General features: G+C 43.9%; 2 protein-coding genes across 4 annotated transcripts in view; both read right to left on the reverse strand.

The window, feature by feature from the left end:
* Window positions 1-84: 84 nt before the first annotated feature.
* Window positions 85-16402, reverse strand: LOC103245615 (RNA polymerase-associated protein LEO1-like). 2 transcript variants are annotated; one of them, XM_008016589.3, is made up of 9 exons: window positions 15847-16402; window positions 11841-11935; window positions 10645-10790; window positions 9520-9604; window positions 7779-7873; window positions 6774-6908; window positions 5089-5224; window positions 3788-3971; window positions 85-265 (listed from the first exon to the last, which is right to left on the reverse strand). In XM_008016589.3, the coding sequence occupies exons 2-8, from the start codon at window positions 11919-11921 to the stop codon at window positions 3804-3806; spliced, it is 846 nt and encodes a 281-aa protein (XP_008014780.1). In that variant the 5' UTR covers window positions 11922-11935; window positions 15847-16402; the 3' UTR covers window positions 85-265; window positions 3788-3803. The 2 variants fall into 2 exon arrangements, with proteins under 2 accessions (XP_008014780.1, XP_037865914.1); XM_038009986.2 differs by lacking the exon at window positions 6774-6908.
* A 1447-nt stretch (window positions 16403-17849) lies between these two features.
* Window positions 17850-23884, reverse strand: part of LEO1 (LEO1 homolog, Paf1/RNA polymerase II complex component) — a 38992-nt gene continuing 32957 nt past the window's right edge. Inside the window, exons 12-14 of one of the 2 annotated variants that reach the window (XM_073012176.1) lie at window positions 21295-21391; window positions 19197-19203; window positions 17850-18085 (exon numbers count right to left, since the gene is read on the reverse strand). In XM_073012176.1, coding sequence (XP_072868277.1) covers window positions 18013-18085; window positions 19197-19203; window positions 21295-21391 — 177 coding nt within the window. In that variant the 3' untranslated portion in view covers window positions 17850-18012. The remainder of the gene's footprint in view (window positions 18086-19196; window positions 19204-21294; window positions 21392-23884) is intronic. The other variant, XM_008016590.3, reaches the window with a different exon arrangement.

Below are 23884 nucleotides of genomic sequence, written 5' to 3' on the forward strand. Positions count from 1 at the left end.
CACTAAAACCTAAGATCCACCCACAGTAAACAGTGAACAAAATCCTCCTCTTTAGGAAAAAGTGAATTTTCTAACGTCATGGACTTACTTTTGAAAACTTTTTATTCACAACTAGGATTATGCAAAAGCAACTCAACTTCAATTGAAACAAGTCATTTCATAATTGTTTTAAAACAAACTGTTGAATACAATGAGTGCACATTTTAGGGCTTTATGTCATCTTCTTCCTCTTCATGCTCTGCTTTCCTCTTTCTGGAACGTTTGCCTGAATAAATATGAGAGGTAAGACATAAAATTCAAAATGAATTGTTTTTGGAAATTTTATCTAAAATGGTTCTGACCTGACAGTGAGGGAGCCAGCCCTTCACGGTAGAGCTCAGACACCGTCTAGATCAGGCAGCTGAATAGGTTTCCCCTAGGCAGTGGTCAAGGCTGAAGAGACACTTTACCTTTTTTTTTTTTTTCCCCTTTTGAGACGGAGTTTTGCTCGTTTCCCAGACTGGAGTACAGTGGCATGCTCTCAGCTCACTGCAACCTCCACATCCCAGATTCGAGCAATTCTTCTCCCTCAGCCTCCCAAATAGCTGGGATTCCAGGCATGCACCACCATGCCCAGCTAATTTTTGTATTTTTAGTAGAGATGGGTTTTCACCATGTTGGCCAGGCTGGTCTCGAACTCCTGACCTCAGGTGATCCACCCACCTCGGCCTCCCAAAGTGCTGAGATTACAGGCGTGACCCACCACACCCGGCCTACATAGCATTTATATTGTATTATAAGTAATCTAGAGATACTTTTTTGTTTTGAGACAGGATCTTGCTCTGTTGCCTGTGCTGGAGTGCAGTGGCACGATTACGGCTCACTGCAGCCTCAACCTTCTGGGTTCAATTGATCCTCCTGCCTAAGCTTCCTGAGTAGCTGGGACTACCTGCGCTCAGCTAATTTTTAAATTTTTTTTTTTTTTTTTTGTAGAGATGGGGGTCTCATCTTGGTCTCAGGCTGGGCTCAAATGATCCACCCACCTCAGCCTCCCAAAGTGCTGGGCTCCCAAAGCACCCAGCCTACAAATGATTTAAAGCATACAGGGGGATGTGCATAGCTTATATGCAAATGCTAAACTATCTTATATAAGCAACTTGAGCACTTGTGATTTTGGTATCCTCTGAGTCCTGGAACCAATCCACCATGAATACTGAGGGACAACTGTGTGTTGTGTAGAGAGAGGAAAAAATAAATGAACACACAGTGACCACTGTTGTCACTGCAGTGTTTTTCCTGTCTGTATCTCCAGAACCTAGAACAGAGCATGTGTTCAGAAAACATTCAATGAATTAATATAGCCAATGGGCAATACCATAGTGATTCTCTTATATAATTCATACTTAAGGCCAGGCACAGTGGCTCATGCCTGTAATCCCCACACTTTTGGAGGCCGAGACAGGCAGATCACTTGAGGCCCAAGAGTTCAAGACCAGCCTGGCCAACATGGAAAATCCCATCTCTACTAAAGACACACACACACACACTAGCCGGGCATGGCAGTGCATGCCTGCAATTTCAGTTACTCAAGTGGTTGAGGCACAAGAATTGCTTGAACCTGGGAGGCAGAGGTTGCAGTGAGCCAAGACTGTGCCACTGACTCCAGCCTGGGCAACATAGCAAGATTGTCTCTAAATAAATAAATAAATAAATAAAAGACTTAAAATTTATTTGTACCTGTGAGCTTATAAAAGGAAAAGAAAACAAAGGAAAATATTTTTATAACAAATGAGATAACCCCTCAACTACTATTACATTGAAACAATAAGGACACCCAGTTTTAAGCCAGGCACCATAGCTCACGTCTGTAATCCCAGCACTTTGGGAGGCCAAGGTGGAAGGACTGCTAAAGGCCAGGAGTTCGAGACTAGCCTGAGCAACATATTGAGACCCCATCTCTACAAACCATTTTAAAAATTAGCTAGGCATGGTGGTGCATGCCTGTCGTTACAGCTACTCAGAAGGCTTTGGCAGGAGGATCACTTCCACCCAGGAGATTGAGGCTATAGTGAGCCATGATCATACCACTGCATTCCAACCAGGGCAAAAGAGCAAGACCCTGTCTTAAAAATAAAATAAAATAAAAGGCCGGGTGTGGTAGTATTGGTATCTCATGCGTATAATCCCAGTACTTTGGGAGGCTGAGGTGGGAGGATCACTTGAGGTCAGGAGTTTGAGACCAGCCTGGCCAATATGGTGAAACCCCATCGCTACTAAAAAGTACCAAAATTAGCCAGCCTTGGTGGCAGGTGCCTGTAATCCCAGCTACTTGGGAGACTGAGGCAGGAGAATCACATGAACCTGGGAGGTGGAGGTTGCAGCGAGCCGAGATTGTGCCACTGCACTCCACCCTGGGTGACAGAGTGAGACTCCATCTCAAAACAAATAAATAAATCTTAAAAGACACCCAGTGTCCCACAATGAACATGGTAGACCACCCTTGCTCTACCTACATGAAGCAATTGGTAGTTCTGTAGCTGAGACTTGATATCTCAGGCCCTGCACCTTTCTTTATAGGCCTTTCCATGTTCCTAGAGTGCCTAACCTGGCCTGTGTGCTTGCAAGCTTCTGCTCATTCTTCAATACCCAGCAGAGACTTCCTTCTCCATGCAGCCTTCCAAGACCCACCCGAGCACAGGTATCAGAGCTTTGGGTCACTCCTAGTCCTACTACTGCATTTATCTCACTGGATTTCAGTCAAGTGTGTAGACAGCTAATTTGTGCATGCCTGGTCTGTGAGCTCTATTCCCAGCAGTTGGCTCCTGAGTACAGGGTAAACTCTGAGAATTGACTACATTTGATCTTACTTCATCATTACTGAGTTTCTTTGCTCTCACTAATCTTTGAGTCTTATCTTCTGACCTCTGATCACTGTCTGAGGAATAGATGCTGGCTTGTTCCTCTGAAAGCAAAGGAATTTTAAACATGGGATTCACCTTCAAAGATGGTTTATTCCTCAGTGTTTCTTCTGCCAAATATTGTTACTTCCCACTGTACATTTTTCCTGAAGGGTCAACTTTTTTTAAAAGTTTCAGTGGGAAGGTAAATAGAACTTTCAGACATGCTGAAATGACTAGATTTGAGAGGTTTTGTTCTCAGGTTATTTGATCACTTTTAAATACATACACATCAGTTTTAAGAACTGTGAAGCTTAAATATTGGGTCTTTAATTATACAAGCAGAGGAACTGCCTTATATACATTTCCTTCCACAAGGACATAAATTGTTTAACTGATTTTATTTGGAGGATGCCATGTTTTCTTTTCTTTTTCTTTCTTTCTTTTTTTTTTTTTTTTTTTTTGAGACAGAGTTTGCTCTTGTTGCCCAGGTTGGAGTGCAGTGGTGCAATCTTGGCCCACTGCAACCTCCATCTCCCAGGTACAAGTGATTCTCCTGTCTCACCCTCCTGAGTAGCTGGGATTACAGGCATCCGCCACCACGCCTGGCTAATTTTTCTATTTTTAGTAGAGACAGGGTTTCACCACATTGGCCAGTCTGGTCTTTAGCTCCTGACCTCAGGTCATCTGCCTGCCTCAGCCTCCCAAAGTGCTGGAATTACAGGCGTGAGCCACTGTGCCCGGCCAGATGCCATATTTTCACAGCTAATCTTTTCTGTGGGAGAGAAAACAAAAAGGCCTTCATACTTTTGTCCTCAATAAATAGTAGGACAAGGAGTAACAGCTCGCCAGAGCAAAAGCAGGCACTGCCACCCTGAAATGATGAAATGTGACCTCCATACCTGACTCACCTTGGAATTCACCTTGTTAATAGTTTTTAATAGCAGCCAGGCTGAAGGTGTCCTGGCCTTCCTCCTCCACACCGTCACTGCCAGGGTCCTGGTAGGAGACACTTGGCCCCTGCTGGTAGCGCTTCTCCCGCAGATGGATTGCCTGAGACTCCCGGTGAGTGGAAGCCCTCAAGCGTTCTTCTTTCTGTAAAGAAGCAAGTAACCTCTTCAGCCTAAAACCAAAACTTGTGCCCTCTTGCATCTACTTTTACCATAAAGAACACATAATGCCTAGTCCAGGGTAACAGCTGTCCCATGTGTCTTTGGGGTACCATATTCCCCATCACACCTCTGTTACTCCACGTGGATCCTTTGGTTTGCAGGTGTGAAGGTAATGCAAGGGTGAAGAGGCAGAAGGGGCCAGGTGCAGTGGCTCACGTCTGTAATCGCAGCAATCTGGTAGGCCAAGGCGGGCAGATCACTTGAGGTCAGGAGTTTGAGACCAGCCTGGGAAACATGGCAAAACCCCATCTCCACCAAAAAATGCAAAAATTAGATGGGGGTGGTGACACACACCTGTAGCTGTAGTCCTCAGCTACTCAGGCGGCTGAGGAAGGAGAATCACTTGAACTTGGGAGGCAGAGGTTTCTGTGAGCCAGGATCATGCCACTGTAGTCCAGCCTGGCCGACAGAGCGAGACGCCGTCTCAAAAAAAAGAGGCAGAAGGGTGCCCTGACACTAACTGGCTTGATTGGCATTGGCACAGGCCTGTCCTCCAGAGCCGTGCTGCTGTTCTGTGCTGCCACTCGGCCCAGAGAGAAGCAACCCACCCGAACTGACCACCTGGAGCAGGAGAGGCTGTTTCTGTTCATCCCTGAGCCACAACGACCTGACCTGCCCAGGCTCCACCAAACTCCCATGGCTCCCAGATACTCTTGTCCTGACCCCTCAACCCAGAGCTCCCCAGAGCTCCAGTGACAGAATGGAGAGGCCTTACTAGGGGACAGTTCTTGAGCCACAAGGTAGACTCCATTTTTTAAAATCTGCCTGGCATTTCACACATTGGGGTTCACAATGTATGTTTGTGAAAGGTTACATTTTTTAAATCATCAGTTTTCTAGATTTCAGAGTCCTTTGTTTGGTAGTCTCACCAGCAGCCACTGACATTACTGTGGTTAACTACACACTTAGAAGGTTAAGCTGGTTCACTGATGACTGCAAGAAATAAAACAGCAGTGGCAATAAGAAATGGTGAATTAATGTTCTGGAAAACATAGGTCTTACTACTCCAAGTGTCCCAGGATAAAGCTTACCAAACATACCTTCATCACTTCTGTGTGTTGGCCTTCAGGATCACGACCCGCCATTGGTAAGATTCTAATTTTCTGTGTCTTTGAACTTCTATTAGCAAGTGGCAGGGTCATCTTTCTGTATGTGGCACTGTCTCTAGAGTGAGGTCTGCCAGGAAGTGGACAAAAATGTCTCACTGGTCACTATGAACATTTGGAGGCAATCATACTGATAGCAAAAACACCTGGGGATGAGGACCTCACACTCAGCAGACAGAGGAGGCAGGATCACAGTTCTTCCTTCTCCAGCCTCCTGAGAAACTCCTCCCTCTGCCCCACCTCCTGGGGAAAGCTAACTGGGCTAAAGTGGGAGTGCAGCAGAAGTGAGGAGAGGCAGGTGGCAAGGTCAAAGTATTTTACAAAGAATATCCCCGATTGCAGTCAGAGAGAGGAGAAGAGACAGAATATGAAATCTCAGTTCCCAAAGGGAGGTGCAGATGCCAGAAGGGACATTTAGAGAACTAACAATGAGTCTTTCCATCTGGAAAAAATTGGAAGTCAAAGCAAGGAGGCAGGTCACAGTAGCAGCAGGGGCCTTATAACAGCCCAGGGGGATAATACAGCTAGACCAGGAGTCCTGGGTGGAAAGAATTGTCTTCCTGACTACAGGAAGGCAGCTTTTAATTATGTATATCAGAGGGGAGGAGAATGATCCTTAGGGGAGAGTCTCTGGAAGAGAGAGCATGGCTACAGAGAGATGGGATGTCCAGAATGAGATGATGCCAGGCAGTCAAATATCCCAGTGTGGAGCACGGGGGACAGTGAAAAAAAGCAAGCTCAGAATCACATGTCTTTTAGGATGCTATTCTAGGAGAGATGATTAAGAGACTGGATTGAGCACCACTCAGCACTTGTGCCAGGTCTCTGTGTGATGTTCTATGTGTTATTTGACTCCATTGATACAACATCCCTGTGCAGTAGATGTTGTTATTGCCATTTTATAGATAAGGAAGCTGGAAACTAGTGAGATTCCAACCCTTCCTCAAGATTACATAACCTGAGAGCTGTCCCTATTTATAGTCTTTAAAAAGACCAACAGATATACTGAATATGTTTTACATACTATGACATCCATTCATTTAAGTATACAATTAAACAGTTTTACAACCATGACCCGTCTGATTTTAGAAAACTTCCATGTCCCCCAAAAGAGCGCTTGTCTTTTAAAAAAGTACTCCACCTCTGGAGGAAAGCCTACTCCTAATCAACAGTACTGTGTCCTTCAGAGGGAAGGCATGGAGAAGGGGCCACAACAGTAAGCTTAGCTGGCCACGGCATCTGACTGCTCAGGCACAGGCTGCAGCAGCCTCATGCAAGGGTCTGTTGCCGGCACACACCAACACCATTCTGATGATGGCCTAGCTTCCCAGGTCAATTTCACTCCAGGGAAAGGACCTGCTGAGCAGCAGAGCTGCAAGGACAAATCCTCCAGGCTTCTTACCAAGTGTACTGATCAATGTGGATTAACATACCTACATTCTGGGTTATAATCACTCTCCTGGGAATTCTGATAGGATGAACTGGCTCCCTGAGCAGTTCAGCTTGGAGTCAACTTAAAAGGTGTATGAGAACTAGACCGTGGTCCAGGGTTGGGTTGTACTATCTCTACTTTGTTACTCCTTAACTGCAGGTAATCATGTGTCGGTGTGAATAGTTACCTAAAGGTAAGTTTGGATTTAAAGATGGCTTGTCCCTGCAGACCAGTGTCTTCTCTTATAAACAGGTGGATGTAATTGCCCAGCAGCGGGGCTTTGTACACATCAAACACTTCATTGCCTAAATGCAGGGACATGCTGGAAATGAGAAACAGTTCAAATATTAGGGTGGATATTTAATGAGTCCTATGGCTTCCATTCTGCCATGTGAGCTTTGCTTAAAATAGTGTGGAACTGCTAGATCCTGTCCTCATACTGAATTCATAGGAAAAGCAGAAAAGATGCTGTAAATAACCTGTCTCCTTCCAAAGTAAAAAGTGGTAAAAATCTATCCTGTTAGTTGTTTTGTAATTTTACAAATCTCTACCACTTCATTAGCAAAGCAGAAACAAGTTTTCAAAAGTATCAATTTGTCATGTCTGATATCTCACCAATGGGAGCTACCTTTAGTCTTTCACTTCAGTAAGGTAGATACAATGGCTTTTGTCACATCTTCAGTTCATTTCTGAAGTCTCCACCAGCACAGCTATAAGACCTCTACCCTATTTACTTCTCTCAAGTTTCCTAGGTAATTCCAGAGACCTAGATTTTTGTAAATCCTTTAGTGAAAATGACCCCAGGCCAGGCGCAGTGGCTCATGCCTGTAATCCTAGCACTCTGGGAGGCCGAGGCAGGCGGATCACCTGAGGTCAGGAGTTCAAGACCAGCGTAGCCAACACAGTGAAACCCCGTCTCTACTAAAAATACAAAAATTAGCCGGGTGTGGTGGCACATGCCTGTAATCCCAGCTACTCAGGAGGCCGAGGCAGAATAATTACTTGAGCCCAGGAGACGGAGGTTGCAGTGAGCCAAGATCACGCCACTGCACTCCAGCCTGACAGAGCGAGAGTCTGTCTCAAAACAAAAAGAAAAGAAAATGACCCCAAAAGAAGTTTCTACAAAGAAAACCTCACTCATCCCAGGCCTCCCTCTTGGCATGTCAGTATTTTTCAGGCATTTTATGCTCACCTTCTATCTGACCACTTGACCATCCGAGCATTGCTTTCTTTAATTTTATTTCCTTCTTCATCCCGGCGTATCCTCCATCTTATAGTATTTTCTACCTGGTTAAAACCCCAAAGGCATTGGTTAGTTAAACCAGTTTAACTAAATGTTCTTCTTTCTTCAAGTGATTTATAATCATGTGTAAAGACTTGATAGGTAATGATAGAGTGAGCTTACAAAAACTAACTGATTCAGCACAACTGAAACCTACCTGCTACATATACCTAGAGATGTTGGTTAAACTAGCCAGACATTTTCTTCAAATCTTTTCTGAGCTCCAGTTCATATCAGTGGAAGCGGAAGCTAAGTAGCATGCAGGCCGGAGGTGTTATCAAACAAGACACATGAAGAACTCCAAAGGAGACAGCATGAGGCTTTGGGTCCACATGAGGTAGAGAGTTAAAATGAGGCCTCTGCCTATGGCAGGGCCACTTGAAGATGAACCCAATGAAAGACGGGCGAAAAAGTGCCCCATTCACCTAGTGAGACAGGGAAGCTCTGGGCATGAAATTACAATTTTTAAAAAAGAATAACGAATTAAAAAATTAAAACATGAGATCAGTGCTTTGCCCTGTTTTTGAGTCTAAATTTATTCTACCCATATGGTGGAAAGTAACAACAACAACAACAATTTCCCCTGCCCAGTGCTACCACTAGGGCCCCGGTAGAAACTCATAGGCAATCCTGTAGCCAGGTGTGGTGGTGTGCACCTGTACCCAGCTACTCGGGACGCTGAGGCGGGAAGATCGCTTGAGCCCAGGAGTTTGAGGCCATTCTGGGAAAAACAGCAAGGCCCATCTCAAAAAATAAATAAATAAATAAATAAATAAATAAATAAACCCACACAAAAGTTTTAAATTAAAAAAAAAATTGTTTTAAAGGAAACCCCCTTAAGAAAGAACAACATGCCTGTGAAAGCAGTTGGTAGTGCTTTGCTGTCTCAGGCCTTCAAGAGAGGAACCACCTAATGACAAGTTATCTTTTGTGCATAGTGTGAATATCCATGAAGAGTTGAGACATTTCTGTTGTGGGAAATCACCAGGATCTACCCACTGTAAAATCTGCAGTCAATTCCATATGCCTTATTATTATTTATCCTGAAGGAAGTAGCTAACAATTTTCTTTTTTTTTTCTTTTCTTTTTTTTTTTTTTTTTTGAGACGGAGTCTCGCTCTGTCTCCCAGGCTGCAGTGCAGTGGCGTGATCTCAGCTCACTGCAAGCTCCGCCTCCTGGGTTCATGCCATTCTCCTGCCTCAGCCTCCCGAGTAGCTGGGACTACAGGCGCCCGCCACCGCGCCCAGCTAATTTTTTGTATTTTTAGTAGAGACGGGGTTTCACTGTGTTAGCCAGGATGGTCTCGATCTCCTGACCTCGTGATCCGCCCGTCTCGGCCTCCCAAAGTGCTGGGATTACAGGTGTGAGCCACCGCGCCCGGCCACTAACAATTTTCAAAACTGTTTATCTTTACTTATATCAAAAAAAGCATAACTGCAACCAAAAGAAGAAAATGACAATTCTACAGGGATAAAAAAGGGCACATACCTCCTCCCGTAAAAATATTCTGAAAAGGTGTTTTAATTCCTAGGTCTAAAGAGCTATTGAACAAGAAACATAAGAGGATTTCCCAAGCTCAAGTCTCACGTTGTCATCCCTGCTTTACTTTATAAAAGGAAAAACTTAAAAGGAATAAAGTGTGGGATGGTACCTTTAATTTTAACCTGATTCTATCTTCCTCGTCAAGCACTTTCTCATCTTCAAATTCATCTTCATAAAACTGAGGATCAAAAGGCCTACAAATTGTGTTTTTAACATCATGTTAGCCATATTTAGTAAGGAATATGATTAATATTATATTTAATCATCCCTACAAGGTGTCCCCATGTGTTTCCAAAAATCACAGTAGACAAATAACTTCATGTAAACCTTCAAAGAAGTATGCAAAGTACCATGCTTTCTTGAAATTTGTTTCTAAAACATATTGCCTGAAATAAAATTCAAATGCAACTAACAATTCAAAATGTTATTTGATGAAATATGTCTTCCAAAGTATAGGTAACACATGGTCTTCCCATATTTTTTAAAGAAAATGTGTTAAGCACAAGAGCTTGCATGCATGTACCTTAGTGAATCATACCCACTGACACTATTTTGTAGTACAAAATAATTGTCTTTTCTAGATGCACAATGGCTTTTGCATTGAACATTTGTGACTTTTTTTTTTTTTTTTTAAGGCAGAGTCTCACTCTGTTACCCAGGCTGGAGTGCAGTGGCGCAATCTCGGCTCACTGCAACCTCCATCTGCTGGATTTAAGAGATTCTCACGCCTCAGCCTCCCAAGTAGCTGGGATTACAGGCATGTGCCACCACGCCCGGCTAATTTTTGTATTTTTAGTAGAGACGGGGTTTCACCATTTTGCCCAGGCTGGTCTCAAACTTCTGACCTCAAGTGATCTGCCCGCCTCGGCCTCCCAAAGTGGTGGGATTACAGGCATGAGCTGCCATACCCGGCCACAACATTTGTGATTTCTCTAGCAGACTTTGTCACTCTTATTTTCTGATTTGTCAGCTTTATACTAGGGAGAAACACCTTCATCCATTGTGATCTGTTTATGTAAAAGAAAGTGCCAAAATGCTAGAAAAATTATTAGCATTAAAATTCTCTCTCAATAGTGATTCATTTTTCTACCACAGCACATCCTAGATTTATTTTTTTCAAAGTTATATGAGAAATCTCCCATCTTTGTGATTAGCAAACTCATGATAAATAAGAAAAAAATATTTATTCTACACATATTTTTAATATCTTGAAAATTTTAATCAGTCCTCTTACTTGGGTTCTATACTGAGAAACTTGGGTAATTTAACAAAATACAATTCGTTTCCTAAATCGGAGTTGATACTGGGAATTTCTTCTTCTATTATGGTTTGAGAAATTGGCTCTTCCTCCTGCTGGTCCTGAGGCACTCCATGTTCATCCTAAGAAAGGAATCAGAATGTGAGAGCTTGAAGACATTAGAAATGTGCTAGCTTTACTCGTCCTGCACTAGGCAGATGCAGGTTTGACAGGAAGTAATGTTTTGTTTGTTTGTTTGTTTGTTTTTTATAGAGTCTTCACTCTGTCACCTAGGCTGGAGTGCAGTGGCGTGATCTCGGCTCACTGCAACCTCCACCTCCCTGGTTCAAACGATTCTCCTGCCTCAGCCTCCTGAGTAGCTGGAATTACAGGCCTGCACCACCATGCCTGGCTAATTTTTGTATTTTTAGTAGAGACGGGGTTTCACCATGTTGGTCAGACTGGTCTCAAACTCCTGACCTCAGGTGATCTGCCCACTTTGGCCTCCCAAAGTGCTGGGATTATAAGCGTGAGCTAGTGCGCCTGGCTGGGAAGTAAATTTACACTCCACTTTAGCGACAAAACAGTCAGCAATTCTTCCAAGCTTCTCCCTAAAACCTCACCTCATGCCTACAAAAAGCAAAACAGGCTGGGCATGGTGGCTCATGCCTGTAATCTTTGAAACTTCGTCTCAAAAAAAAAAAAAGCAAGACAAAACAAAACAGAAAAAAAACACGGGAAAACAGGATCCATTAGCCAACATTAGTAGAAAAAAGTATCTACTTTATTGACGTATTTTGCATAACATATTCAGCGACAGAAGTATGAAATTATTCACCCCATCAATACTAGACAACTATTAAAATCAGAGAATATCAGCATTGCTCATGCTTCTTGTCATAGGCTTGAATAAGAAAAACCTTTAAATCAAAGGTTTTTATGTTATATATTATATTTTTATATTGTTTTATATTAGTCTAGCCCCTAAAGTTTGGCATCAGCTTTATTCTGAGTAGTTCCTTCTGTGCCTTCTTATATCCAGAAATTCCCAATATAGCTAAGAAAGTCACCTATTCATCAGATGTTTGGCTATCCACATCCTCTCTCAACATGAGACAGACCCATCAGCCTCTGAAGCTTTCTTTTTTTAGCTTTGAATAATGGGATTGGTTGATATTGGTGATTGTACTTACAACCAGCTGTCCTGGAGTAGGTGGTTGATTGCCCTCATCACTCTCAGAAGAAATGTCATCTATATCTCCAAACAGATCCATGGTCCCACTAGGATCTTTGGTGTTGGGGGAAAATGCACAGTATTAATTTTTCCAACTAAAGTTCTTATACACAGTTCTTGGTCCACCACTTCAGCATAGTCCCAAGCTTCATAAAACAAATCTCCATTAAACCAACCTCAAACTGGCTCCCTAAGCCAGGTTCTCAGAAGCTTAACTAACTAGAATGTCTTGGGAGAAAGAAGGAGGCAGAGTTGGTGGGTGAAAGGTAAGCCTTTCCTGAATTCCTAATCCTCAGAATCAGCATGATAATAGTAAATGCTTGTTGTTGTTAAGTGCTGAGTTTGAGAGTGATTTGTTTTTGGGGTGTTTTTTTTTTTTTTTTTTGAGACGGAGTCTCGCTCAGTCACCCAGGCTGGAGTACAGTGGTACGATCTCGGCTCACTGCAAGCTCCGCCTCCTAGGTTCAAGCGATTCTCCTGCCTCAGCCTCCAGAGCAGCTGGGATTACCAGCGTGCGCCACCACACCCAGCTAATTTTTGTATTGTTAGTAGAGACAGTATTTCACCATGTTAGCCAGGCTGGTCGTGAACTGCTGGCCTCAAGTAATCCACCTTCCTCGGCCTCCCAAAGTGCTGAGATTACAGGTGTGAGCCACCACACCCAGCCTAATTTGTGTCAAATCTTAAATCATTTGGCAAAGTACACATGAGCACATAGTATTTCATTCAGTTGGAGTTTCTTGGGTGTTTTCTTTAAGGTATTTGCAGTTGCTGCCCCTTTCTTAAACTCTGGGTACTGAAATCTTTTTAATTCTCAATATGAGTAGAGCTTTCTAAGCTATAAATTAAATGGGAACTTGGCCTGCATGGCCACTGTATGGCCCAGAGCTGAGCAGACAGCCATAGTCATTTTATTATTTGCATACTGAGGACTGAACAAATGAGTAAATAAATTGAGGATATTTGAAACCAGGCTTTTTGCTTTTGGAGAAGGGGACAGAAGAGACAACTCAGCAAGAGTCTGTATTAAGGGAGCCTGAGCCACCTATACAAGAAACCTTCTCATGCTTTCTAGACCTCATTGAGCCCAGATGATAGATTGGTAAAAGACTGCCATACATATGCCCAATCTTACAGCTTCCTGGGACAGAAAATGCCCAGTTCATTCTGAGAAGCTCAGCCTGTGTGGTTACTTGATGTTCCATGATTAAGTATTAAAAGGGACTGTCTAGGCCAGGTGTGGTGCCTCACGTCTGTAATCCCAGCACTTTGGGAGGCCGAGACGGGCGGATCATGAGGTCAGGAGAGATCAAGACTCCGTCTCCAAAAAAAAAAAAAGACTGTCTACAGAAGAGGGCGTGGATATGTTTCAAATCCCTAGAGACCTGTACTCAGTTCTCTTGCTGATTCTAACCACAGGGTTCAAACAGCAGTGATATTTGCCACAGACACACTAAGCATTATCAGATATGCTGGGTTATTAGGCCGAAGTGGAAGAGCAGTTTGCCCTGTAACCTGGAATTACTGCAAAACAGTCTCTTATTCTGGTCCTCACTTAAAACAGGTAGCATCTCTGCCTTACTTGGCAAAAGGTCAAAGTGCACAATGAAATAAAAGTGTACATTGGCTCCTAAATCCAGAAAGATCCACCAAGCATTATTTTGCACTGGTAGGTGGTTTAAGGTACGGCACCATATCCTTCATTTTGGAGGGGCTATCCAGACATGCTCCAGACCACTAGTTCCCCAGAAACTTCACTGAGGTGGCATGCCCCTAAATTTTGATGGGGATTATCTCCCACTCTCTGGTTTACACGCTGAGGGCTGATTACTAAGGCATCTAAAGTACAGTTATTTCCTACTCATCAGATCAGATACCATCAGCATAATGTCATCGCTGCAGTGGACCAGTGTGACATGTGGAACAGGATTTTTGCAGACTCCATATGGCAAAGTATATAGGTAAGTCCATGTAGCTGTGAGGCAAGATTGTTGCCTCAGACCAAAGGGTTTCATTGGTCTAGTAAGGGGTACCGTTGGTCTAATGAGGGGTGCCATTGGTCTAAAAAGTAAAAGCGAACTGTTTCTGTTTGTCTTTTTTTTTTTTTTTTTGAGACGGAGTCTCGCTCTGTCGCCCAGGCTGGAGTGCAGTGGCCAGATCTCAGCTCACTGCAAGCTCCGCCTCCCGGGTTTACGCCATTCTCCTGCCTCAGCCTCCGGAGTAGCTGGGACTACAGGCGCCCGCCACCTCGCCCGGCTAGTTTTTTGTATTTTTAGTAGAGACGGGGTTTCACCGTGTTAGCCAGGATGGTCTCGATCTCCTGACCTCGTGATCCTCCCGTCTCGGCCTCCCACAGTGCTGGGATTACAGGCTTGAGCCACCGCGCCCGGCCTCTGTTTGTCTTTACATATTAATATGAAGGGGAAAAAAGCATTTGCCCAGGCTGGTCTTGAACTCCTGACCTCAGGTGATCCACCCACCTTGGCCTTCCAAAGTGCTCAGATTATAGGTGTGAGCCACCACACCTGGCCCTGCCTACAGCTTTTGAAGGATACATGTCCTCCTATGCTTAATAATGTATTTCTCACAATTCTTGTGACCCAGCCTGGGTGACAGAATGAGAATGTCTCAAAGAAATATATATGAAATAGCAGCTGCTAATATAGTCATTATTTGATTCGGTATAAGATAACCAGTCATTTCCAAGATCAATCTGCCAATAGGCCATACAGGTGAGATAAATGAGGGATGTGGCCAGATGCAGTGACTCATGCCTGTAATCCCAGCACTTTGGGAGGCCAAGGCAGGCAAATCACCTGAGGTCAGGAGTTATAGAGCAGTTTGACCAACATGGTGAAACCCTATCTCTACTAAAAATATTAAAAAACTAGCCAGGCTTGGTGGCGTGTGTCTGTAATCCCAGCTATTCGGGAAGCTGAGCCAGGAGAATCACTTAAACCTGGGAGGCGGAGGTTGCAGTGGGCTGAGATCGCACCACTGCACTCCAGCCTGGGCGATGCAGCGAGACTCTGTCTCAAAAACAAATACATAAATAAAGAGCGAGACTCTGTCTCATAAATAAATAATATAAATTAATGAATAAATAAATGGGGGATGTAAGAGGTATCATCACCTCTGCTTCTTTCAAGTCTTTGATGGCATCATTCATCTTTGCAATTCCCCCAAGCATGCAGTGTTGTTTTTGGTTTATTATCCTGGTGAGAAAAATAAGTTCCAGGGGCTTCTACTTGGTCCTTTCTACTTTTTAATGGTGCTTCATGGATCAGAAGACAATGTGGGGAATTTCTCAGTTGACAAAATACACCTATTCCAATCATATATTTAAGAACTGGGGAAACCACAAGGTGGGTCAGTAAATCTGGAGGGCATACTGTGAGTTGAACTTGGGCTAAAACTCCATCTATCACCTGACCACTGTCAGTCTCCACTTTGTATTTAGTGGAGTATTTGAGGTTCTAGGAGTGAGCATCAGCTGAGCCAGTATCTAGTAATCCTCGAACTCTGGGTATTTCCTTTCCCCAGTTTGTAGTCTACTCTAGTAAAGGAGATAATCTGACTCATCGTGATACCAATGGACACCATGGGCTACCAGCATCCCCCTTCTCATTGGTGGGGAGCTCAGAACTGCACTCAAACCCAAACCAACCCCTAAACTCCATCTCTGAGGATTTGTTGCCTCGACCACCTAGTCAGGTTCTAGTCAGGGAACAGAAAACACACCAGTTGTCTGTACAGCTGTACAGACATAATTTAATATTTTAAAGTTGCAATTGGGTTTAAAGTTGTGGACTAGGTTACTGAAAGTATAAAAAGAGGAACTCTGAGGGGTCACAGAGGTAGCAGATGCAAAGAACAGCTTCCACCTGTGGGGCTGATAGGGAAAAGGGGGGATTATAAAAACTTAAAACACTTACATAAAGGGCCCCCTGGAGCTTAACTCATACCTGAGGAAAAGCTGCTGCCCAGCTGGTCCTGATGTGTCTCAGGGGGGAAAATGAAGCTGGCTCTGCAAGTGCTGGCAAAACTGCAAACTGGACTCCGCAGCTGCAGAAAGGCTCTGCCTCTGCTCAAGTGAAGAAGTGTTGGTGGGTCCTCTCAGAAAATGCAAGTCAACAGGAAGCCCCCAGAAAGCTCCATAAGCAAACAGGAAGGAGCAATCCCTTCTTAGTTCTCCAGGCTTCCAGTCTTCCTTTGGCGCCCCCTAACAGGGGGCAGCTGGCGAAGCTCAACTCTGGTTTGTGGACTCCTGGCCCCAGCACCTCCGTGCCAGGTACAGAAGAGTAGGTTTGGAAAAGAGACAAGAGCTTAACAACTGACACAGGTGTCTACTGGTAACATGTTTAAAACAAACACACAAAATTGTGTTGCCTTGGAGAGAGTGGAGTCAGAATGAAGGCTCTTAAAAACCAGGTAGAAGGGTTTCCATTTGATAAGCCAGGAAATAGCTAGCACTGAAGATTTCTGAGTTAGGAAAGTGACATGATGATGACTTAGGCCTCCCCTCTCTTGATGTCACTTTTCTTTATCTATAACCAGGCTTCAGGATAAGCCTCCCACAACTGCCACTCCCAGTTTGGACTAATAGCACCAAGAAGAAAGATGAGTAAAAGTAGAGGCTATCAGTAAGGACAAGATTAGTGTATGTAGAAGAGCTCCACAGAGAAGGCAAATATGTGTGTGGTGGATTTCAAACATACCTGCAGATTCTTTGCCATTCTTCCAATCAAGAGGAATCAAATTCCCCTCCCTTTGTATTTTTTGTTTTTTAAGACAGAGTCTCACTCTTGTCACCCAGGCTGGAGTACACGGGCAGGATCTCGGCTCACTGCAACCTCTGCCTCCTGGGTTCAAACAATTCTCCTGCATCAGCCTCCCGAGTAGCTAGGATTACAGCCATGTGCCACCATGCCCGGCTAATTTTGTATTTTTAGTAGAGATGGGGTTTCACCGTGTTAGCCAGGATGGTCTCGATGTCCTGACCTCAGGTGATGCCTACCTCGGCATCCCAAAGTGCTAGGATTACAGGATAGCCACCGCGCCCAGCCCAGATCCCGTCTTCATTTAAAATTTTGACGTTTTGTTCATCATGGATTTTTTGACATTAATTTTGAATACAATTTTAAAAATTACATTACAACAATATTTATCATGGTTATCATTGTGGATTGAATCGTGACCCACCCCCCACACCCCACTGAATCCATGTCTACCCACAACTTCAGTATGTGACCTTATTTGGAAATAGAGAATTTTGCACATGTAATTCATCAAGATGATATCACACCAGATTAGAGTTGGCCCTAAATCCAATGAATGATGTCCTTATGAACAGAGGGAGATCTGGAGATACTGAGACCCGGAACAGACACACGAGGAAGGTCATGTGAAGACAGAGGCAGAGACGGAAGTCATACTGTCAAAAGCCACAGATTGCCAGGAACTACCAGAAACTGAGAGGCAAGGAAGGATCCCTGCCAAGAATCTTCAGAGGCAGCATGGCCCTCCCACAGCTTGATTTTAGACTCCAAGTCTCCAGAATTGTGAGAGAATCTCAGCCTGGCCAGAAGGCTTCTTTGTGGGGAATGAGAGGTAAGGGGGTTGAGAGAGCAGCAGGAATTCACTGAGACCTAAGACTTTGTGTAAAGCATTAACAAAATCAGTTTGCTTTGGGAAAAGTAGATTCTTTTTTTTTCTTTTTTCTTTTATTTTTTTGAGATAGTGTTGCTCTATCGCCAGGCTGGAGTGCAGTGGCACGATCTCGGCTAACTGCAACCTCTGCCTCCCGGGTTCGAGCGATTCCCCTGCCTCAGCCTCCCGAGTAGCTGGGACTACAGGCGCATGCCACCATGACCTTGTGATCCACCCGCCTCGGCCTTCCAAAGTGCTGGGATTACAGGCATGAGCCACCACACCTGGCCGGAAAAGTAGATTTCTTGAACACAGAGACTTGCTTTTAAATTGTTTTATTACAATTAAAATTACACAAAAGCAAATCGATTCATTTCAATCAAAATAACTCATGTTTACATATTTATAACTGTACAATAAAATATATAAAATGTTTTCATATTTCATACTTCAATCATCTTCTTCTTCTTCTTCATCACTGATCACGTACTTCTTATGCTTTTTATTTGCTTTATCATCATCTTCTGCTTTTCTCTTTCCAGAAGGTTCACCCTCCTAAACAGATACAATTTTTACAAATCTACAAGTCAATAAAGAACATTTTTAGGATGGTTTATCAAAAGTAGCTATGAGCTGAATGACCCTCTGACAACTCAAAGTAACTGTTCCTGCAGATTGTGAGGGAGATTGTGAGGTGTCAGCAACTGTGAGCTAATCTCTCACAGGGAAACCTTTGAACACAGAGCAGGATGTGCAGGAAACTGGAGACAGGATTTGCCACAGAAGGGGCGGGGCTCTCCCAAAAGTTCTGCCTGTCTAACCACTGGTCCTGTCGGGATATTTTTACCATGATCAGGTAATTTCTCAAACTTTTTTTCTCTGCCTCCTCAGCATTTCACTTCTTTTCATTTTCTAAAATTCAGTATTTTAAAGACTGTTGATTTGGTTTTTTTGGAACAATTTGTTTCAATGCATTAAAAACTCACATCATAAAGGTTTTTAAGAAAATATTTCATGACATTAAAGGGCATCTATACACAAGTTTCCTCTGTTTAAAATCATTCTGTACAAATGTTCTAACAGAAACAAATAATTTAGGAAGTTATCTAAAAAACATTTTTTACAGATAGAATTTGAACATGTCAGTATCTAAGTATCAAATACTGATTAAAATAAACTGACACTAAGTGGGATGGGCCGGGCACGATGGCTCATGCCTGTAATCCTAGCACTTTGGGAGGCCAAAGGGGGTGGATCACCTGAGGTCAGGAGTTTGAGACCAGCCTGGCCAACATGGCAAAACTCCATTTCTACTAAAAATACAAAAATTAGCCAGGTGTGGTGGCACGCGCCTATAATCCCAGCTACTTAAGAGACTGAAGCAGGAGAATCGCTTGAACCCAGGAGATAAAGGCTGCAGTAAGCTGAGATCACACCAATATATTCCAGCCTGGGCAACAGAGCAAGCAAGACTCTGTCTCAAAAATAAATAAAAATTAAAAATTAAATGGTATGAACAAATGGTTTGAAGGTTGAAGTTAGGGAAAGCCAGACATCTTGCTGCTGTGACCACAGGCTGCTAGATGTAGAATGCAACCTGGTATGCCCACTTTTTTCTGATGGTTCTCATGGCTGGCCCTCTGACAGACAAGACAGCATCTCACACTTGTTTTCTGCTTTGTTATCCCAAATACATTCCCACAGACCTGAAAGGCCATAGGAGAATTCAAAGGGGGGAAGTTATGAATCCACAGTAAGGGATTTAGAGAAGTCCTCCTCCTCCATTTACTTCCCAGCTGGCAGCAGGGAAATTACCTAAACAGCAACACTGAAAGATAGATCCTGCCCCCAAGAAGGAACAAGAGCCCCTCCTCTCTACTCTACAGGCTAGAGCAAACCCAAATACTTCTCTCCCAGCCCCACAGGCAAAGAGCACATTCAATCACACTACTTGTCTTTTAATTTTCAAAGGAAAAATCTTATCTTAAACATTTTACATGCAATCACTATTTTTTGGTAACCTTCCAAAAATGAGCCTTGGCGTGTTTATCTTTTCAGCTCTAAAATCCTTTAAGGAGATGAAATTTGAATCACTAAAAGAACTAGCATGGTAATTCTAAAAGATGGTCCAGCCTGTCCTAAAGGTCCCTGGACAGCAGCAGCCAGGAGATGGCCAGTCTCTCCCAAAGAAGTCTCACTGGCACCAGTCCTAATCCATCCTCTGGAGTGAGAAGCTGTGAAATTCTGCTTTAGAAAGCCTGCCAAGGACTGGCTGGGCGCGATGGCTCATGCCTGTAATCCCAGCACTTTGGGAGGCTGAGACCGGCGGATCACGAGGTCAGGAGTTTGAAAGCAGCCTGACCAAGATGGTGAAACCCTGTCTGCATGAAAAATACAAAAAATTAGCCAGATGTGGTGGCACATGCCTGTAGTCCCAGCTACTCAGGAGGCTGAGGCAGGAGAATCACTTGAACCCGGGAGGTGGAGGCTGCAGTGGGCAGAAATCATGCCACTGCTCTCCAGCCTGGGCAACAGAGCAAGACTCCGCCTCAAAAAAAAAAAAGTCTGGGTGTGGTGGCTCATGCCTGTAATCCCAGCACTTTGGGAGGCCAAGGCAGGTGGACTACGAGCTCAGAAGTTCAAGACCAGCCTGGCCAACATGGTGAAACCCCATCTCTACTAAAACTACAAAAAAATTAGCTGGGCATAGTAGCAGGCACCTGTAATCCCAGCTACTTGGGAGGCTGAGGCAGGGGAATTGTTTGAACCCAGGAGGCGGAAGTTGCAGTGAGCTGAGACCACGCCGCTGCACTCTAGCCTGTGCGACAGAGCAGGACTCCGTCTCATAAAAAAAAAAAAAAGCCTGCCAAGGACTGACTTCTCTGGCAGCTACACATAAGCACAGAAAAACACAACAAAGGGAATGGGCGCAGTGGCTCATGCCTGTAATCCCAGGGCCTTGGGAGGCCAAAGCTGGAGAATCACTTGAGGCCACGAGTTTGAGTGAGACCAACCAGGGCAACATGGTAAGACATCTGTCTTCACCAAAAAATAATAATAATAATAATTGCTACAAAAAAATTTTTAATAAATAATAAGGCCAAGTGTTGCTCGTGCCTATAATCCTAGCACTTTGAGAGGCTGAGGAAGGCAGATTACTTGAGGTCAGAAGTTAGAGACCAGCCTGGCCAACATGGTGAAACCCTGTCTCTACTAAAAAATACAAAAAGTAGCTGGGCGTGGATTTGGAGGCTGAGGCAGGAGAATTACTTGAACCCAGGAGGCAGAGTATGCAGTGAGCCAAGATCGTGGTGCTGCACTCCAGCCTGGGCAACAGAGCAAGACTCCATCTCAAACAAACAAATAAATAAATAAGCAAGCCAGCCAGTCAGCCATCACACAGAGCAAAGGTGTATAGTTTCTCAGACTCCCAGGACTTAGAAAGGTGACAGAAGCCTTCAGGATGACTTCATTTCGTGAAATTACACGTGTGGGATGCTGCCTTACTGAACATAACTGGAATGGATCCCAGTGTCATATATAAATGCAGTAAATGACAAAAATATGTTTATTAAATCTAAAAGAAAGCTTGCTAATACAGTCATGAATGCAGGTCCCTGTAGGTACAGAAACAGTCCACAGTTATGAAGATAAGGCAGGGTTGTCAAAGGGGAAATGGAGTCTCAAGAAGGAGAGCTGGAGAAAGAGACACAGAGAGAAGGCTGCCTGGCGCCCCGTTCTAACTAATCCTTCACAGCAGGTACCTCTTTTGTCTAAGAAGCCAAGGGTTGGCCTTGATACCTCTCCTTTCCACTGTCTCCATGTTTCTTTCAGTTCAGGTCCTTCCCTTTTCCCAGACTCCTGGAGAACACAGTACCAGCACACAGTTTCTCCCCCTACCTGTTTATCTAGATCTTTGAGGTAACTGAGATTTTGTAAAGTTTTAACTACTTAAAAAAATGAGGGAGAATAAAAAGCTCTCCTTTACATTTTTCTTCTTTTTGGTAACTTAGACTCTGTTGGAAAAGGGAAAATAGTATTTCTTGTTCAGCTACTACATATTGTGTTACTTTCAAATCTGTTGTTTATTAATACTGTAATGCAACATTTTTACAAGACAGGGAGCATAAACTCCATTGACCAGATGAGGAGATAGACTCAGAAATATGAGATGACCGGCCCAAGGCCATACAAGTGGGAAAGGGTAGCACCAAAATCGATGCAGTTCACTCTACTATAGACTGGCCCTCACCCCCATTTCAAGGCATGCTATGATGATAATAGTGTTCTCTGGGCTGTGGACCTGGGGTCTGAAAACTCCCCTTAATATCAGAGGCATACCCAGGCTCCTGATGTTTGGGTGGGCTTTAGTGTGCAAAGCACAGAAAGGGACTTCGAACAGGAATGCTCCCATTCCTTCTTCCATTGTAACGCATGACCAGGACTCAAACTAGGGTAACATGAAGAGGCAGTGGCAGGGGTTGAGAGGTCCAGGAAGAAGTAAAATCTTTGTTGTCAGGGCAGGAAAGGGAAGAGTGCAGGAAGACCTGAAAGAGAGCATTTGGATAAGGCAGGTAGAGGGTGGTTCCTGTAACAGCTAGGTGGCCATTCCCAAGAGGCATTTTTAAGTCAGGCAGTATAGGTTTGCAACTGCCCAGCCTAGAAGAAGGCTATCTGATGGATCACTAAAAAAAAAAAAAACAAAAAAAAAAACCTCACTTCTGAGAATACTAGGAATAGACAGAAGTCCCATGATACTTCTCAATTTTCATTCACAGTTTCTATTTGCCAAGAAAAAAATAGCATCTGCTTAGATGAGGACTCACGTTTGCCAACAGTTCAGCACTATAAATGTATCATTAAGATGTTGCCTCATCTAATTTAAAACAAGTATGTTGCAGAACAATGAAACAAATTTTGGCCAGGTACAGTGGCTCACGCCTGTAATCCCAGCACTTTGGGAGGCCAAGGCAGGTGAATCGTCTGATGTCAGGAGTTTGAGACCAGCCTGACCAACATGGCAAAACCCCGTCTCTACTAAAAATACAAAAATTAGCTGGGCATGGTGGCGGGTGCCTATAATCCCAACTACTAGGAAGGCTGAGGCAGGAGAATTGCTTGAACCCACGAGGTGAAGGTTGCAGTGAGCCAAGATGGCACCACTGCAATCCAGCCTGGGCAAGAGAATGAGACTTGGTCTCAAAAAAAAAAAAAAAAAAACCAACAAATTTTGTCTAGTGCCAAGCACAGTGGCTCATGCCTGTAAATCCCAGCACTTTGGGTGGTCAAGGTCGGAGGATCCCTTGAGTTCAGAAGTTTGAGACCAGCTTGGGCAACAAAGTGAGACCCTCTGTGTATAAAAAATAGGCTGGGCGCGGTGGCTCACACCTGTAATCCCAGCACTTTGGGAGACCAAGGCAGGCAGATCACGAGGTCAGGAGGTTGAGACCAGCCTGGCCAACATAGTGAAACCCCATGTCTACTAAAAATACAAAAAAATTAGCCGGGCGTGGTGGCAGGCACCTGTAATCCCAGCTGCTCGGGAGGCTGAGGCAGGAGAATCACTTGAACCCAGGAGGTGGAGGTTGAAGTAAGCCAAGATCGCACCACTGCACTCCAGCCTGGGTGACAGTGTGAAAATCTGTCTCAAAAATAAATTAATTAATTAAATTAAATAAATTTAAAAATAGGCTGGGCACGGTGGCTCACGCCTTTAATCCCAGCACTTTGGGAGGCCAAGGCAGGTGAATCACAAGGTCAGGAGTTCGAGACCAGCCTGGCCAACACGGTGAAACCCTGTCTCTACTAAAAGTACAAAAATTAGCCAAGCGTGGTGGCACACACCTGTAATCCCAGCTACTTGGGAGGCTGAGGCAGGAGAATCACTTAAACCTGGGAGGTGGAGGTTGCAGTGAGCCAAGATTGCGCCACTGCAATCCAGCCTGGGCAACAGAGTGAGACCCTGTCTCAAAAAAAAAAAAGAAAAGAAAGAAAGGCATGGTAATAATGTATTATCAAGAGAGAATATCAATAAAGTGACAGAAATGATTTAAAAAAAAAAAAAAAAAGGATCAAATGGTAATTCTTACACTGAAAGGGTAACTGAAATGAAATGTGACCAGAGGGGCACAAAGTAGATTTGAACTAGGATCAGCAGACTTAATGATGAAACGAAGAGATTATGCAGTCTGAAGAACAGAGAAAACAGAATGAAGAAAAAGGAATAGAGTCCCAGAGAAATGCGAGACACCACTAAACACACCAACATATACCTAATGGGAATAGCAGGAGAGGAGGGAAAACAGCAGAAAAAATATTAAATGAAACAATGACTGAAAACTTCCCAGATTTGTT

The sequence above is a fragment of the Chlorocebus sabaeus genome, chromosome 26, assembly GCF_047675955.1.
Source record: "Chlorocebus sabaeus isolate Y175 chromosome 26, mChlSab1.0.hap1, whole genome shotgun sequence".
NCBI lineage: Eukaryota > Metazoa > Chordata > Mammalia > Primates > Cercopithecidae > Chlorocebus > Chlorocebus sabaeus.

What these genes read in the sequence shown, in the direction of transcription:
- LOC103245615 (XM_008016589.3), bottom strand. Translation starts at nt 11,921, where the DNA reads ATGGATCTGTTTGGAGATATAGATGACATTTCTTCTGAGAGTGATGAG. An exon ending in CTACTCCAGGACAGCTGGTT is followed by an intron (nt 10,791 to 11,840) that starts GTAAGTACAATC and finishes TTCCTTTCTTAG; the next exon opens with GATGAACATGGAGTGCCTCA. An exon ending in AAATCCAAACTTACCTTTAG is followed by an intron (nt 5,225 to 6,773) that starts GTAACTATTCAC and finishes ACTTCCTGGCAG; the next exon opens with ACCTCACTCTAGAGACAGTG.